Source organism: Cnephaeus nilssonii, assembly GCF_951640355.1.
Source record: "Cnephaeus nilssonii genome assembly, chromosome: 1".
In the NCBI taxonomy this organism is placed as follows: Eukaryota; Metazoa; Chordata; class Mammalia; order Chiroptera; family Vespertilionidae; genus Cnephaeus; species Cnephaeus nilssonii.
Genome location: NC_137072.1, coordinates 26,331,722 through 26,348,481, shown reverse-complemented (window position 1 = coordinate 26,348,481; position 16,760 = coordinate 26,331,722). Strand labels below are relative to the sequence as shown.

Here is a 16,760-nt window from a genome sequence, read left to right as displayed (position 1 = left end):
ACAGGGTGTCTAAAGTTCCTGTTCTCACCTGGAGCAGGATGTGGTTAGAAGGTGACCGTAAGACTTTCTTAGTTTAGTGTATGATCCGTTGCAGACAGTAGAGATTTCTTTTTCTTTAAATTTGTGCTTGTTTTGTTTCCTTCAGATTCAGGCAGAATATCATTTTCCGTTAAAGTCTAACTAATGACCTCACTTTTGGGGATTCTAGTATAGCCTGAAAGCAGCATTTTGGTGTATCCTAGTATTTTAACAACCAGAATGCTTATACAAATGTGAACTGCTTGTTAGCTCTCTCCAGGGCTCTCATACCTAACAATGGAGTTTCATGGTGATGCATTTTGGGAGCAGGAAAGTTATCACTTAGCCACTGGATCTGGGAAGCTGACATACTATAAAATTTCACCAGATAAGGAAAATGAGGATTTGCCTCAGGACTGGCTCAGGAAACCAGGCAAGATGGAGCTGAGAAGTAGGCTTTTTGAAGTAGGGAGAGTTTATGGAGTTACATGGAAATTTTGTTCACCACTTTATCCTCACAGTGCCTAATACATGTAACATAGTAAATGCTCAATAAACATTTATAAGTGAGTGAGTTAAATGTAAAGCAGAACTGGAAGAAATGAGATGGGTCTGACTAATGAGAGATGACATAAGTTTATATATAAAAATACCTTAAAGACTCTACTAAAAAACTGTTAAAATTAATAAATGAGCTCAGTAAAATAGCAGGATGAAAAGTCATTATATAAAAACTAGAGGCCCAGTGCATGAAATTCATGCCCGGGGGGGGGGGGGAGGAGGAGGGTTGTTTCTCAGCCCAGCCTGCACCCTCTCCAATCTGGGACCCCTCGAGGGATGTCCCTCTCACAATCCAGGACTACTGGCTCCCAACTGCTTGCCTGCCTGCCTGATTGCTCCTAACCGCTTCTGCCTGCCAGCCTGATCACCCCCTAACCACTACCCTGCCAGCCTGATTGACGCCTAACTGCTCCCCTGCTGGCCTAGTTGCACCCAATTGCCCTCCCCTGCTGACCTGGTCACCCCTAACTGCCCTCCCCTGCAGGCCTGGTCACCCCCAACTGCCCTTCCCTGAAGGCCTGGTCCCTCCCAACTGCCCTCCCCTGCAGGCCTGGTCACTTCTAACTGTCCTCCCCTGCAGGCCTGGTCGCCTCCAACTGCCCTCCCCTTCTGGCCCGGTCAACCCTAACTGCCCTCCCCTGCAGGCCTGGTCACCCCCAACTGCCCTTCCCTGCAGGCCTGGTCCCTCCCAACTGCCCTCCCCTGCAGGCCTGGTCACTTCTAACTGTCCTCCCCTGCAGGCCTGGTCGCCTCCAACTGCCCTCCCCTTCTGGCCCGGTCAACCCTAACTGCCCTCCCCTGCAGGCCTGGTCCCCCCCAACTGCCCTCCCCTGCTGGCCTGGTCACCTCTAACTGCCCTACCCTGCTGGCCAGGTCACCCCAACTGCCCTCTCCTACAGGCCTGGTCACCCCTAACTGCCTTCCCTTGCCAGCCTGGTCACCCCTAACTGTCCTCCCCTACAGGCCTGGTTGCCCCAACTGCCCTCCCCTGCAGGCCTGGGTCCCCCCAACTGCCCTCCCTTGCATGCCTGGGTCCCCCCAACAGCCCTCCCCTGCTGGCCTGATCGCCCACAACTGCCCTCCCCTGCTTGCCATCTTGTGGCGGCCATCTTGTGAGTTGGAGTGATGATCAATTTGCATATTACTCTTTATTATATAGGATTAGTTACATTTCTATACACTAACTACAAACTATCTGAAAGAAAAGTCAAGAAAGCAATTCCATTTACAATTGCATCAAAAACAATAAAATGCTTAGGAATAAATTTAACCAAGGAGGTGAAAGACCTGTTCACTGAAAACTGTAAGACACTGATGCCAGAGATTAAAGAAGATACAAACAGAAAGATACCCTCTGTTCTTAGATTGGAATAATTCATATTGTGAAAAATGTCCATACTACCCAAAGCAATCTACAGAGTCAATGCAATCCCAATCAAAATTCTAGTGGCATTTTTTTTCACAGAAATAGAAAAAGCAATCCCCAAACTTGCATAACCACAAAAGACCCTACAGAGCCAAAGAAATCCTGAGTAAGAACAAAGCTAGATTCTCCCGAAGACAGCAGCAGAGTAGGTGGATGTTACACTCATCTCTTCCCAGGACCAAATCAGAATTACAGCTAAATTATAGAACAACCAACCTGAATAACCAACTGAAGACTAGCTGAACAGAAGTCTTATAATCAAGGACTTACTAAAGCCACATAGAGGCTAGTAGGAAGGGCAGAGACATGGAAAGGGCTGGCCCTGCACCTATATGGGGAGGTTGAGAATCTGGAAGGATCTCTCAGCTACAAAGGTCCCCCCTGAGGAGTGTGGGATTTCAACCTCACGCCAGGTTACACAGTCCAGAGCATCAGAGCCAAGAAGAGGAGCCCACATAACACCTGGCTGTGAAGATCAGTGCGGATTCTGCCCACCAGGATGAGATGGGAGTCTGCTAGAAACCCAGGTGCCCACTTAAAGGGCCCATACCATAATCTCATTCTGAACTGTTCGCCCAGGGCTCTGGTGGAGAAAAGGCAGCTCTGAGAGGACTGGAGTCACACCGAGTAGGACTGGGTTGTGTGTTCCCAAGGAGAGGGTTAGAGGGACAGCCGCCTAGGTTCCTGTGCTGAGTCTCACCTCCACTGCCCATAGACACATCTTTACACCATCTTTTCCGGGTCAAGTACTCCCCTCCATAGGGCACCAGCCTGGGGAATGCACTAACCCCATCTTCCTGACTCTCTGTGGCTCCGCCCTGCTGAGCTTGAGCTCTGTGGAGGAGTCTGTTGGCTATGGCCAGGGTGAGCCCATGATGCAGACTTCCTCCGAGAACTCTTGAGGAGGACTGGGCAGGCTTAGGAGGTGTCAGAGATAGGCACAGGGAGAGACTAAATTGTGTTACTCTGGGGTGAGAGCCATCCCCCCCCCCCCAACACACACACACACACACACACACACACACACACACACACACACTTGTGGGCCTGACTAGATCACCCCACATAGGAGATCCAGTGCCCCCACTCTCCCCACTCAAGGTGGCCGCACCCTGCTGAGTTTACACCCTGCTAAGGAGTCTACTGGCTGCAGCCAGTCTGGGCCTGCAATGTAGACTTCCTGGGAGAGCTCTTAAGAAGGTTTAGACAGACTCAGCATATTGGAGATGGGCATGTGGAGAGACTGAGCTGTGTGCCTGACCAGAGTCACCCCCCACATAGGAAATCCACTAGCCACATCCTCCTGACTCTCAGTGGCCCCTTCCTGCAAATTCTACCATGCAGAGGAGACTGCTGGTTGAAGCCAGCTTGGGCCCACTGTGCAGACTTTTTTAGAAAGCCCTCAAGGGAGCCCAGGTAGATTCAAGGGGTGGTGGAACAGCTGGCAGGTGGAGGCAAATCTCGGAGGGCCTTGGACCTTTTGCTTATCTGTCTTTATGCTCAGTGATGGTAGAAGCTGTGCTTGGTCTACAGCTTGGCCCCTTCCACATGTACCCAGCCCCAGCAGAGTAAGCCACAAACTGTGGGTCACTTTGAAGCTCCAAATGGGCAGCCCAGGATGGGTCACAGGCAGTGTCTGACATTTATCTATACTGGAGTTCCTCCCATGAGGTTCCAGAACTAACATGCCCGGAGGCAGGCTTCAGATCACATCAGAGCATGACCCAGTTAGCCATGAAAAAAGGATGAAATCTTACCATTGCGACAGCATGGATGGGAGGGTATTATGCTAAGTGAAGTCAGTCAGAGAAGGGCAAATACCTTATGATTTCACTATATGTGGAATATAAAGATTAGAATAAACAAACAAACAAAATTGAAACAGACTCATTGATACTGAGAACAAACCGATGGTAGCCAGAGGGGAGGTGGGTTAGAGGACTGGGTAAAAAAAGTGAAGGGATTGAGTACAAATTGGTAGTTACAACATAATTGCAGGGATGTAAAGTACAGCATAGGGAATATAGTCAATAATCCTATATAATAAAGAGGTAATATGCAAATTGACCCTCACTCTGTCACACCATCACAAGATGGCTACGCCCACAGTGGAGGCCGGGTTCCCATAACACAAGATGACTGCGCCCACAGCGGAGGTGGGGTTCCCGTAACGAGCCATAATGAGTGATCAGCAGGGACCTGAGGCTGCGTGGCACCGAGCTGGGGCGGGAAACCTGAGGCTGCACCCCCCACCCCAGCGCCAGGCCAGGGGACCTCAGGCTATGCTCCCCGCCCCGACCTGAGGGTGCGCCGGGGGACCTGAGGCTACACCCCCACCTGGCGGGGATTGACAGGGGTGGGGCTGGCCAGGTCTGGATCTCGCCCAATTGAGGTGGGGCCAGCCAGGTCTGGGTCTCGCGTGATTTCCACGCGGGTGGGCAGAGACTTGACTCTGGGTCCCGCGGCGTGCCCCAGACTCTGACAGGAGGAAGATTTTCATATACATTTTACTAATTTTCTTTCATCTCTGACACTTCTATTATAGAGAAAAGGCAAATAGCAATATTAAAATATTTCCTCTAATTAATTCCCTTTTAGTGTGCATGAATTTCATGCACTGGGCCACTAGTATTGTAATAACTATGTAAAGTATGTGCTGTACACCTAAAACTAATACAAAATAATATTGAATGTAAATTGTAATTGAAAAGTAAAAGAACAACAAAGCTAGAGGCATCACACTTACTCATTTCAAGCTACATTACAATGCTATAGTAATCAAACAGTATGATACTGGTATTAAAAACAGGGCCATAGATCAGTGAAACAGAATAGGGAGCCCAGACATAGTCCCCCACATGTACGGTCAAGTAATTTTTTGCAAGGGAGCCAAGAGCATAAAATGGAGAAAGGACACTTTCTTCAATAAATGGTGGTGGGGAAAATGGACAACCACATGCAAAAGAAAGAAACTGGCCCCCTTATCCCACTTGCAAAAATTAGCTTGAAATGGATCAAAGATTTAAATGTAAGACATGAAACCCCTAGAAGAAAGCAGAAAAAAAATCCTTGATATCAATCTTGGCAATGAATTCTCAGATAAGTAACCAAAAGCACAGGCAACAAAAATTAAAACAAGTGGGACTACATTAAACTAAAGAGCTTCCACACTGCAGAGGAAACCACCAATGAATTGAAAAGACAACCTATAGAAGGAGATAAAATATTCTTTTTTCCTGTTTTAAGTTTTCAATTTTGTATTTGACAATGCTTTCTTCATCTCCTAAATATTGTAATATGCCTTCTAGGGAAGCATGTTTCTCTGATGGAAAATGATTCTTGTAGATCTCATTACTCTAATGATATAATCTAAGCTCAAATCATTTTTTATTCTTTGACAGCTGCCAATGTTAATCTTGCTTTCAGATAAAACTCCTACATCATTTCATAGGTTATTGTTAAACTTTTTCCACATTCTGTAGCTTGGTGATTCATTTTTAGATACTAGTGCTGGATCTTATATCACTCCCTATCAAATTTCATCTTGATAGTTTTAGTGCATTGTTCCTTTTGATTTGATGGTACTCTTCATTGCATTCACGGTTCTTTCCAATAGCATGTCATCCATAAAGTTGATGCATCTATCCATAATACAGAGTGAAAGGAAGCAGGAATTTTTAAGGTAAAAATATATTATTTATGGGGCTCTCTACTCTGTGCAGAAAAAAAATGTATGTGGCATTTGAATATAAGAGTACAATAAAGTAAAGCACCCCCACCGCTTCTTTCGTTCTCTTGGGCCCATGTTCTTAATAGGGCCTAACTTTGCATATTTAACATAAAGTCTCTTGTTTTGTTAAAGGCAGCAGGAAAGTTTATAAAAGTGTTGTTCAACTACTTGTAACTCCACGTATTATATTTTTAAACTGGTGGTACTTATGGACACTGAAACAGAGAGAATTAACACTTAACTGGTAGAACTAAATCCGAACACTGCAGCTTGGCTCCAGTATTCTTTCCCTGAAGGATTCATACAAAAATGTAAAAATTCAACTTGAAAATTTATATACACCTACATGTTACAGTGAAAGACTAAATTTTAAAAAGTTAAAATTGAATGCAGCATATTTGTGTACAATTCAAGTTTATTACACATAATTTGACATTCACAGTAAAAAATCACACCTCTGTTTTATCATTTACTTTTGAAAATTTACAGCACATATGCCATAATCATTTCCAACTCTTTAGGGAATTTTAGAAAATTTTAGCTCAAATATTAGAATTTATATTATTAAATATTAGAATTAAATTTGAGCACAGCCAAAATTAAAGAAGCTATGTTCTACATTTTTTAAAATGTACACATATCCACACATTCTTTGGTGACAAACAAGTGTTAAAGTTACTCTCAGTGGCATAGGCAGGGTCACGGATCAGGATGGCAGAACTCAGTCCAGGACGATGTCGGAGGCTCCTGCAGGTGAGCCAAAGCATGGCGCCCTCAGCTGTCCCAGGTTAACTGGATTGCTGAGGGGCGCACTGCATACTCTGCATGAAATTTTACGAAGACTCGATGTGAGGAGGCCACAAAAGGAGCTATGTTAGTGTCCTAAAATTGAAAAAAAGTAACAAGTTATATTTTTCACAAATCTGAACATTTTTCAAAAAACGTTAGCATAGTAAAAGATACTACAAAAAGCAGTAACAAAATTACAGTAAATCATTATACAGTACTAGAAGCCCGGTGCACGAAATTCGTGCACGGCGGGGGGGTTGTCCCTCAGCCCAGCCTGTACCCTCTCCAATCTGGGACTCCTGGAGGGATGTCCGACTGCCCGTTTAGGCCCGATCCCGGGATCGGGCCTAAATGGGCAGTTGGACATCCCGCTCACAATCCAGGACTGCTGGCTCCCAACTGCTTGCCGGCCTGCTTTCCTGATTGCCCCTAACCACTTCTGTTTGCCAGCCTGATCACCCCCTAACCACTCCGCTGCCAGCCTGGTTGATGCCTAACTGCTCCCCTGCCAGCCTGTTTGCCCCCAACTTCCCTCCTCTGCCAGCCTGGTCACCCCTAACTGCCCTCTCCTGCAGGGTTGATCACCTCCAACTGCCCTCCCTTGCAAGCCTGGTCCCTCACAACTGCCCTCCCTTGCAGGCCGGGTGCCTCCCAACTGCCCTCTCCTGCTGGCCATCTTGTAGTGGCCATCTTGTGTCCACATGGGGGCAGGATCTTTGACCACATGGGGGCAGCTATATTGTGTGTTGCAGTGATGATCAATCTGCATAGTACTCTTTTATTAGATAGGATAGAGGCCTGGTACAGGGGTGGGGGCCAGCTGGTTTTCCCTGAAGGGTGTCGCGGATCAGGGTGGGGTTCCCTTGGGGCATGGGGCAGCCTGAGCGAGGGGCCTGTGGTGGTTTGCAGGCTGGCCACGTCCCCTGGCAACCCAAAGGGAGGCCCTGGTATCTGGAATTTATTTTCCTTCTACAATTGAAACTTTGTAGCCTGGGGCGGCAGCCATTTCTGTGCAGTTAATTCACCTTCTACAATTGAAACTTTGTAGCCTTAAGCGGGTGAGCCCGGCCAGGGTGTGCGGAAAGCTTTGCTTCCCCTGTTGCCGGGAGCAACCCTGGCCTGCTCTCTCAAGCTCCATTCTGCCGCCATTTGTTTGAATTTGTTTACCTTCTATAATTGAAACTTTGTAGCTTGAGTGGAGGCTTAGGCCTGCAACGGCTATGGAAAGCTTGGCTTGCTCTGTTACCTGGGAAACCTTGCTCTCTGTGGCTGTAGCCATCTTGGATTGGGGTTAATTTGCATACTCGCCCTGATTGGCTGGTGGGCGTGGCTTATGTAGCGGAGTGATGGTTAATTTGCATATTACCATTTTATTAGAGAGGATATGTCTAGAATTAACCTTGCTAGGAATTAATATACATACTTTATAAAATAATATTACTGGTGCTAGGGGTTGAAGGGAAATGTGGTGTTGTGAATATAGTTTCCATTACCTGGGGTTGTTGGGGTAATGAAAAAGTTTAAAATTGATTGTAGTGATGATAGCTACACAACTTTCAGTCTAGTAAAACTATTGAATTATACACTTTAAGTAGATGAATTGTATGGTACGTGAATTATATCTCAGTATAATTGTCATTAAAAATTGAATTTCCATCCTAGCTGGTTTGACTCAGTAGTGAAAGCGGCAGCCTGTGGACTGAAAGGTCTCGGGTTCAATTCCAGTCAAGGTCACATATCTTGGTTGCAGGCTCGATCCCCACGTGCAAGAGGCAACCAATTGATGTGTCTCACATCAATGTTTCTCTCTCTGTGTCTCTCCTTCTCCCTTCTATTCTGTCTAAAAATCAATGGTGGAAAAATATCCTTGGGTGAGGATTAACAACACAAAAATTGAATTTCCAATTCAAGTTCTTACTAAAATTTTTATTTTTCTAATGAAAACATATATTTGCAACCAAAACATTCATATAAGTAAAGTATGCAACTCTCTCACCTTAATATCTATAGTTTTCTTTGGGGATTTATTTTCATGTCCCTCTCTGTGGAACAATGTGTATTTGGGGGTGGGGGCTAATAAATGGGTCTCAGCTTTCTCTCATTTCCTAATCATTCACTTAACAAATATTTATCAAGAGACTTCCATGTTGCAGGCATTTTTTTTTTTAGCACTGGAGTTATATAAAAATGAGCCAAATAGACAAAAGGTCTTGTTCTCGTGAGCTACATTCTAATGCGAGTAGGTGAACTGTGAGCCAAATATGTCAGTAAACTATACAGTCGGTTGAGATTGTTTGCAATTTGGGATCTGGCCTCCATTCTGCTGGGCCTCACTGCATCAGTTCTCCCAAAGACTCATCAAAGACAGACGACATTTCCAAGACAGTGAATTATTCAAGTGAGTACAGCACAGAGAATATTTTTCCAAAGAGATATATCAAGGTATATTCAATATTGCATATTTCCACATGCATGAAATTTTTTCTTCCATTTTAATCTACTCCCAAATTTTTCAATTATTATTTTACGTTAACAAACTAGTGTGAACAGTTAACCAAAGTTTGAAACTCTACTTTGATTCTCTGAATTTTTCCTGTTATTCTTTCATGTTTAGATTTTGTTACTTAGGTTAACAATCTAAAGAGTGGCTTTTATCATCACTCTGGAAGTAAACTGATTTTATTGAACTTGAAATGCTAAAGAAATCAGTTGTATCTGTAATTTTAAAAAGAAAACAATTATACTTAAAATGATGTCCTCATTTATCAAAGATAATGTAAAACTGGTGAAATATTATAAATACCCACAGTTTTTAAAAAACTGACATATCTAATTATAGACTTTGATCTAGTGTGCCATTAATTTAAATGACAGTTAAGGTCTACCCTCAGTTTTCTTTTATCTGCAAAGTCCTGGTTATCCTTGTTCTTCCCACATCACTGAATTATTTCTGTAGGGAGAAAATGGGGTTGTATGTTTGAAAGTCACTGAAAACAAAACATAAAAAGCCAAGCAGATACAAAAGAATGGTGTTTTTAAAAGTGACCTCTTTTTCTCCCTTTTGAAATGTTTACGAATTTCAAATAAATTCTAAAACCTAGTCAGTCTCTAAATTTGAAATGTGACACATTGACTGGCTTCTCTTTCCTGTGAATCCCCTGAGAATAACAGGGATTCAGTATCTACCGGCCAGGTGACTTAGACTGCTCCCAGGTGATTAACTCTGTATATAAGGATACCGCTACCGGAGAGTTTTTCACGGTATTGTCTATAAACCAGAGAGTATTCATCAAATAAATTAGGTTGTACCTATGCAATAGAATACCCATCCAATGATTAAGTATGATACCCCAGTGTTTTTATTGGTATGATAAGATGGTAATGATATTTTGGTAAATGAAAAATCCATACAACAAAACAGTATAAAAATATGTTGTGCATATGCAAATATACTCAAAAGGTGTTTTTGAAGAATACATGGGAGAATTCCCAGGGCTTTGGAAAAACACAATTATTTTCTGATAATTCTGAAAATAAACATTTGTTAATTTTACTAATCATGTTATATTTTTTTAAAAAAAACTATCTAGATTTCCCAGCTGGCATGGCTCAGTGGTTGAGCATGGACCCAGGAAATAGGAGGTCATGGTTCAATTCCCAATGCCTGGGTTGTGGGCTCAATTCCCAGTGTGGGGCATGCAGAGGGCAGCTGATCAATGATTCTCTCTCATCATTGATGTTTCTATCTCTTTCTCCCTCTCCTTTCCTCTCTGAAATAAAAAAAAATATTTTTTGAAAAAAACTATGTAGATTTCCAGATGACATAATTCTCTGTCAGGTTTGATTAGAAAGCCTAAGTGGCTGAAAAGTAGAACAGTGAGAAGTAGTTACCCTCCCATCAGCAATCACATTTGCTTGCTTGAAAGCTCTGTGAGTATCTACTTTCAGTAGAACGAGAGGGCAGTGAGGGCACATGCAAGCAGTGTTGAGTCATTGTCAGAAATCTACCAGTCCATCAGAACTTTGCAAAAACTATCAAACTCCTAGTCACCAGACCAATCTTTAATAGCTGTGTCTTTCTTCAAAGAATCCCCACAATTTTCAACAAGAAGTACATGAAATGGAGCCAGGCGTCTACATTTTCTGAAGTCCTAATCATGCAGAAACAAGCACGGGTATTCAACCTTTAGTGGTGCATTGAAATGGAACTTTTAAAAAACAATGTGCCACACCTCCTCCCCCAGAAATTCTGATTCGGTAGGTGTGTGTACTGAAAGTCTGCAATGTAATAACTAACTGTAACGGCATAGGTGATTCCTATGTAAAAACTGTATAACTGCACGTAGTTCTAATGCACAGTTGGGTTTGGAAACTATATTACTATTAATTTAATGCAATGACCACTAGGTGGCAGTCGTTCTCCCCAAAATAGAAAGAAAAATCTGAAAACCATACCGAGTATGTAACAGTACATTGTGCTTTGTGCTTTGCCTGTGTCTGCCTTTAAAAGTGTATGCTAAGTTACTTTCATTATTTAAACATAGTAAATGGGAATTTGAAAATCTTGCTTTACTCACTGTGCCGCAATATGGTCCAGAGGATGGAGAATTAACATCTGGCCCATCATAGAGTATAAGATAGTTCTGGACACAGTCTCCAGGATCGTCAATGCTGATGAAGTAAAAGCTGACGGTGACAAGTCTTCCAGCCGGAGCGATGATGGCCCATTCGCAGTGAGTGTTGTTTGGGTAAGTGCCCGGATAGCCAGGGCTGGTGAAGGAGCCATGGTCTCCATAAAGAGTTCCACCGCAGCCTGCAAGAAATAATTGCAGGAAATTTGATCCAACAAAGAAGAAACAGCTGGAGTCCTTCAGTGACCTTGTAAGGCAATGAGATGGGGCTGTTGTTTCCTTAAGGTGCTGAGACCCTCCTCAAGAACAGCCGAGGCGGAAACCCTTTTCCGGTTTCTCCTTTGAGCCAAATCCCTCCCACTCCCTCACCACCAGGCCTCCCCCCACGCCTCCTCCCCCCTTTCTGCACCACATATTCCTTTCCCTCTATCATGACTTAGGGGCAGCTTCCTCCAGGTCAGTTCTTTGAAAATGGTGGGCTGCAAACACAATGGGAAAACTGAGAACCAGAATAGGAACTGTAGGAGAGAGTAATAGAAGTTGTTGTGTACTTTTTATGGTAGAGGTCTCCATGAGCAGTGAGTTCTTATAATGATGTGGGTGAAATAAAAGTGAAATTTCAGGGCTGAACAGAAAACGTTACTGGATGTTTGGGCAGTAATTATTATAAAAGTGACTTTATTGGGCTTATTACTGACAGTTCTGAGATTGACATACTTAAAGCCAAAAAAGTAAGTGTTGGTGTTAATTTGTTTATTTGTATACTATCATTATGCAGACCAGATAGCCTTGGGTACCCAGATATGGTGCTGCACAGGAAGAAGATACATGGTATGACAAAACAAACAAACTGGGCTCGGTTCTGACCACTGGCGTCTGGTCCTACGTCCGCCACAATCTAGCTGTGCTTTTTGGGCAACTCATTGGTTTGGTGTTGTATGTCCTCATCTGTGAAATTAGGGCATTGAAGCTCATCTTTAAGTATCTTTAGGCGCCAAGATTCCATTGCCTATGATTGTCTTGATAGAACCCTTTTCTTGTTCCTCAGTGTATTTAAAATGTCATTTTTATCATTCTCATTTTGAAAGTTTTTAGGTAGTTTGAGGATACTTCACAAAGTATTCTTTCTCTCTTGAGTTTAAAGATACAGGACTTAAATTTCCTTCATTATTTGATAAACAAACAATCAAAGATGCAGAAAGGTACTTATTGCCCTGAAAAAGCAATTAACCTCCAGGACTGCCCAGAAATGACAGGAGCTGCCCGGAGCACGGCTGCTTATGTACGCACAAGGATGGGGTCATAATGTGCCTTTTCTTAAACTTTTATTTTTAATTCTCAGAGAATTACCTTGATGATTAACTCAAAAGTAAAAAATATGACAAAATCAGAATTTAAAAAGGAATTTTTAAAATCTTTATACTTTCTGGGCTTTATATATAAATGTATAGTCTTTAACATATAATAATCTACAGAAATGAGTAAAAGTCAAAAAGAATCTCTATGTTCATTGTTAAAAATCTCTACTTTTATCAGAAAATAATCAAGTGTACAGATGGCTAAAAAGATAAGGTCACTTTTAATGGCCTTTTTCTATTAGGCACATTATGTTTTTGTCACCTACACTGCTTTACCACACAAAGTGCAAATGTCTTACCAGAGGGGGATGAGGTCCAGATAATTTCATATCCACGACTGGAAGTTGCACTATCACTCTTAAATCGCAGGTACAGTTCATTATTTTGAGAAAAGATAGGATTTGGCAACAGAGTTCCACAATATGTGCCGAGTAACGGCGAACTGCTATCACTTCCATTTCTTACCTTTAAAAATGAGTCATGAATTATTATCCTTGAGTATATTATATTTCTTTGATTTATCATTGCTACACATTAACATATAATCTATAATAATAAAAGCATAATATGCTAATTAGACCGGACAGCCGGATGTCATTCAGACATCCTTCTGGACGAAGCCGTGGCAGTGGGGGTCGAGGCAGAGGCAGGTAGGGGCGATCAGGCAGAGTGGTTAGGGGTGATGAGGCAGGCAGGCAGAGTGGTTAGCAGCGATCAGGCAGGCAGGCAAGCAGTTAGGGGCATTAGGCAGGCAGGTGAGCAATTAGGAGTGATCAGGCAGGCAAGTGGTTAGGGGTGATCAGGCAAGCAGGTGAGCAGTTAGAGGGGATCAGGCAGGCAAACAGAGTAGTTAGGGGTGATCAGGCAGGCAGGCAAGTGGTTAAGGGCAATGAAGCAGGCAGGCAGAGTGGTTAGGGGTGATCAGGCAGGCAGGCAGAGTAGTTAGGGGTGATCAGGCAGGCAGGCAAGTGGTTAAGGGTGATCAGGCAGGCAGGCAGAGTAGTTAGGTGTGATTAGGCAGGCAGGCAGAGTAGTTAGGGGTGATTAGGCAGGCAGGCAAGTGGTTAAGGGTGATCAGGCAGGCAGGCAGAGTAGTTAGGGGTGATCAGGCAGGCAGGCAAGTGGTTAAGGGCAATGAAGCAGGCAGGCAGAGTGGTTAGGGGTGATCAGGCAGGCAGGCAAGTGGTTAAGGGTGATCAGGCAGACAGGCAGAGTAGTTAAGGGTGATCAGGCAGGCAGGCAGAGTAGTTAAGGGTGATCAGGCAGGCAGGCAGAGTAGTTAAGGGTGATCAGGCAGGCAGGCAAGTGGTTAAGGTCAATGAAGCAGGCAGGCAGAGAGGTTAGGGGTAATCAGGCAGGCAGGCAGAGTAGTTAGGGGCGATCAGGCAGGCAGGTGAGTGGCTAGGGGTGATCAAGCAGGCAAGTGATTAGGGACAATCAGGCAGGCAGGCAGAGTGGTTAGGGGCAATCAGGCAGACAGGCAGGAGAGTGGTTAATGAAATGAGTAAGGGATATATTTTTAGCAGCAGCAGAGAAAAAGGTGAAAAACTTGAAATGACCCATCATCTTTTAAATAATTCATTTGCATGAGATCCAAATGTATATTACCTCCAAGAAGTCATGTCTGCATTCACTTGAGTCCTCGATGCCAAAGGAGTGGAAGAAGAGGGAAATAGTGTGGTTCTGTGGGGCTATGAGAGTAACAGTGCAATCCATGTCATTGTCATAATTATCGGGCCACCCGGGGCTCTTCAGATTGCCAAACGCCTTTTTATAGTTTCTGTTACAACCTTAGATTAAAAAAAAATATTCACAATTAATGTATATATCCCAATGGTTAGTGTTCTTTCAACCTGATAGGAATAATTCATGAAATGATTAAATTTAAACACTTCAGAAAAAAAGTTAACCCAGCATCTGCATCTACCTTCGAGGTCACTGGGATTCCCGAGGGGAGGTGAAGGGCACAGGAGCAAACACTACTCAGGGTCTTGGCGACAGGAAACACCCCCAGGTGGAATGTGAAATATGAGCACTCACCTTTAAAGATGAATATTCTAGAACTAGAGGCCCAGTGCATGATTTAATCATGCACCTGGTGCACCAGCTGGCTGGCTGTCCGCTGGTGCACCAGGCCTTCCGAAAGCCTCCGGCGCGGCGGAGGCTTTCGAAAGGCCTTGTGCCGGAGCAGACAGACAGCCAGCTCCCCCGCTTTGGCTTTTGATCGCGGGGGAGCTGGCTGTCTATCCGCTGGTGCACCAGGCCTTTCGAAAGCCTCTGGCGCAGCCATGGCACAGACGCTGAGCTCGCGGCGCCAGCGAGCTCAGCGTCCTGCTGGCCCAATCAGCTACCCCGACCACCCTGAGTCCCGCCCCCTGCGCCTCCTGCTGGCCCAATCGTGGGCGTAGCGGAGTGATGGTAATTTACATATTACCATTTTATTATGTAGGATTCTCTGCTTTTTCCGATCACACTGAGGTGGTTGGCTGACATTTAAACTCTTTCACGAATAAAGTCTCTACCTCCAAGATAGAGTCTTGTATGAGGATTTCCCTTTAATGGATTATTTGTTCTGATGGAACTGGCAAATTGTTGTTCTTTACCATTTTTGGTGAAAACACCATAGTGTTTTTATTTGTTTGTTTTAATCAAAGGCAGTGTTAGTTTTAATCAAGCTTGGAATGAACAGTAAAGAAAATGTTCTCTGAAAATAAACTTCTCAGTTTTGGTAATCCAATAGCCTTTCAAAGCTTCCTGGTTTTGACAAAAAATGTTCTAAGCTACAGTGATTTCTATAAATGTTCAAGTGGATAACTAATAAAATAACGAATAATTTTAAATGGTTAACTATGTGAACTTTGAAGAGTATTCTAAACATTTGAATTAGTATTATATTAGCTTGACCTCTTCGGAAACCAGCTTTAGTAACTTGCTAAATTGGGCCTGGTTTCTAGTGAAGAGTCTCACCTCAAATGGGTGTGGCTCAAGTTAACAAGCCCTAATTTACCCACAGGAGTCCATTCCAGCAATAACTGTGCTGATGGAAGACATTCGGTACAAAAGATAAAGTTCCAGGGCTCACCTGCAATCTGATAGGTAAAACTCACTCTAGAGTTGTCATTAAAAACTTCGGACTTGAAAATGACAATGGCAGTGCTCATAGAAGAATAAAACGTCGGGACAGCTGAAGCATTTCTGCCACAGAAGTGAATTCTTGCATTTCCACTACTCTGAAAAGAAATGGAAGCCAAATCACATTATATTTTGCTTCAAAAGAAAACAGGCCATAGCAGAAATGAAATGCATATGAAAGTGTGCTTCAAAATTCAGCCATGGAAACTAGTTATATTGTTTGAGCACTTGGTAATACGATAGGCATTTGCCTTGGAATCCACAACTGTCTCACATTCTCTAAGGGATAGGAAGTAGGGGAGGTCAAGTTTATGCTGAAATCACCAGACAGATAACTTGCCTCCTGGAAATGAGACCATTCTCCTCTCTTCATAGCCAAGGCCTGTGCCCTTGCTCTGAGCACAGTGCTGTCCAAGCTAACTACAGTTCGTCCACGTGTATCAAAGTCAGGACATCTGCTGCTTCTCACACAGATATGCCTCTAATACCTGTAGTTCTTGGGCAGCTACTGAAAGGCTCACTCCTCACTCCTGCTGCAAACTCCTGTTACTCATCTGTGCTTCCACTCCGCAATGTCTCCTGCTGTTGGTCCTTTCCTAACCTTCCCTGTTGTATCCTTGAACTTTAACTGCATTGTTAACCATTCATGTACACATCCTTAGCCTTGAGTGATACCTGGGTCTCCATCAGTCTTCTGGTAGAGGCCATTCTTTCCCTCAGTCCACAGTTTATTGAGTAAGAATGAGGGGTGGGCGGATGGGCAGGGATCCCCAGGCTGCTCACTGCAGCCTGTGTCCTTGCATCAAAGCTCGTTCTCCTTTGAGAGTCTCCACATCTGGCCAAAGATACTCTCTGAACTTCTCATCATTCTCACTTTCTTCCTGGTTACTTCCCTTCCTTAATTAAAGACTTGTGGTATTTTAGCTCAGAGTCATTTTATGAACCCTTGGAGGTTTCAGTGTCCTTATGGAGAACCCATTAAACATCCTAATTTGCATTCCTTAATACCACTGACTTTCATCTCTCCTCTCTGTGGTTGCCAACGCCAAAGCCAGCTATCCAGTCAGATCTTTTTATTATCTGCAATGCCTCCACCACATGATTCTTTCACGATC

At 43.7% G+C, this 16,760-nt stretch overlaps 1 protein-coding gene across 1 annotated transcript in view; it reads right to left on the bottom strand.

Moving 5' to 3' along the window:
• Window positions 1-5,937: 5,937 nt before the first annotated feature.
• The window catches only part of CUBN (cubilin), a 324,986-nt gene continuing 314,163 nt past the window's right edge, over window positions 5,938-16,760 (bottom strand). The window contains exons 63-67 of the mRNA XM_079772268.1: window positions 15,596-15,743; window positions 14,122-14,303; window positions 12,813-12,978; window positions 11,102-11,337; window positions 5,938-6,617 (exon numbers count right to left, since the gene is read on the bottom strand). Of these exons, the coding sequence (XP_079628394.1) occupies window positions 6,510-6,617; window positions 11,102-11,337; window positions 12,813-12,978; window positions 14,122-14,303; window positions 15,596-15,743 (840 nt within the window). The 3' untranslated portion in view covers window positions 5,938-6,509. The remainder of the gene's footprint in view (window positions 6,618-11,101; window positions 11,338-12,812; window positions 12,979-14,121; window positions 14,304-15,595; window positions 15,744-16,760) is intronic.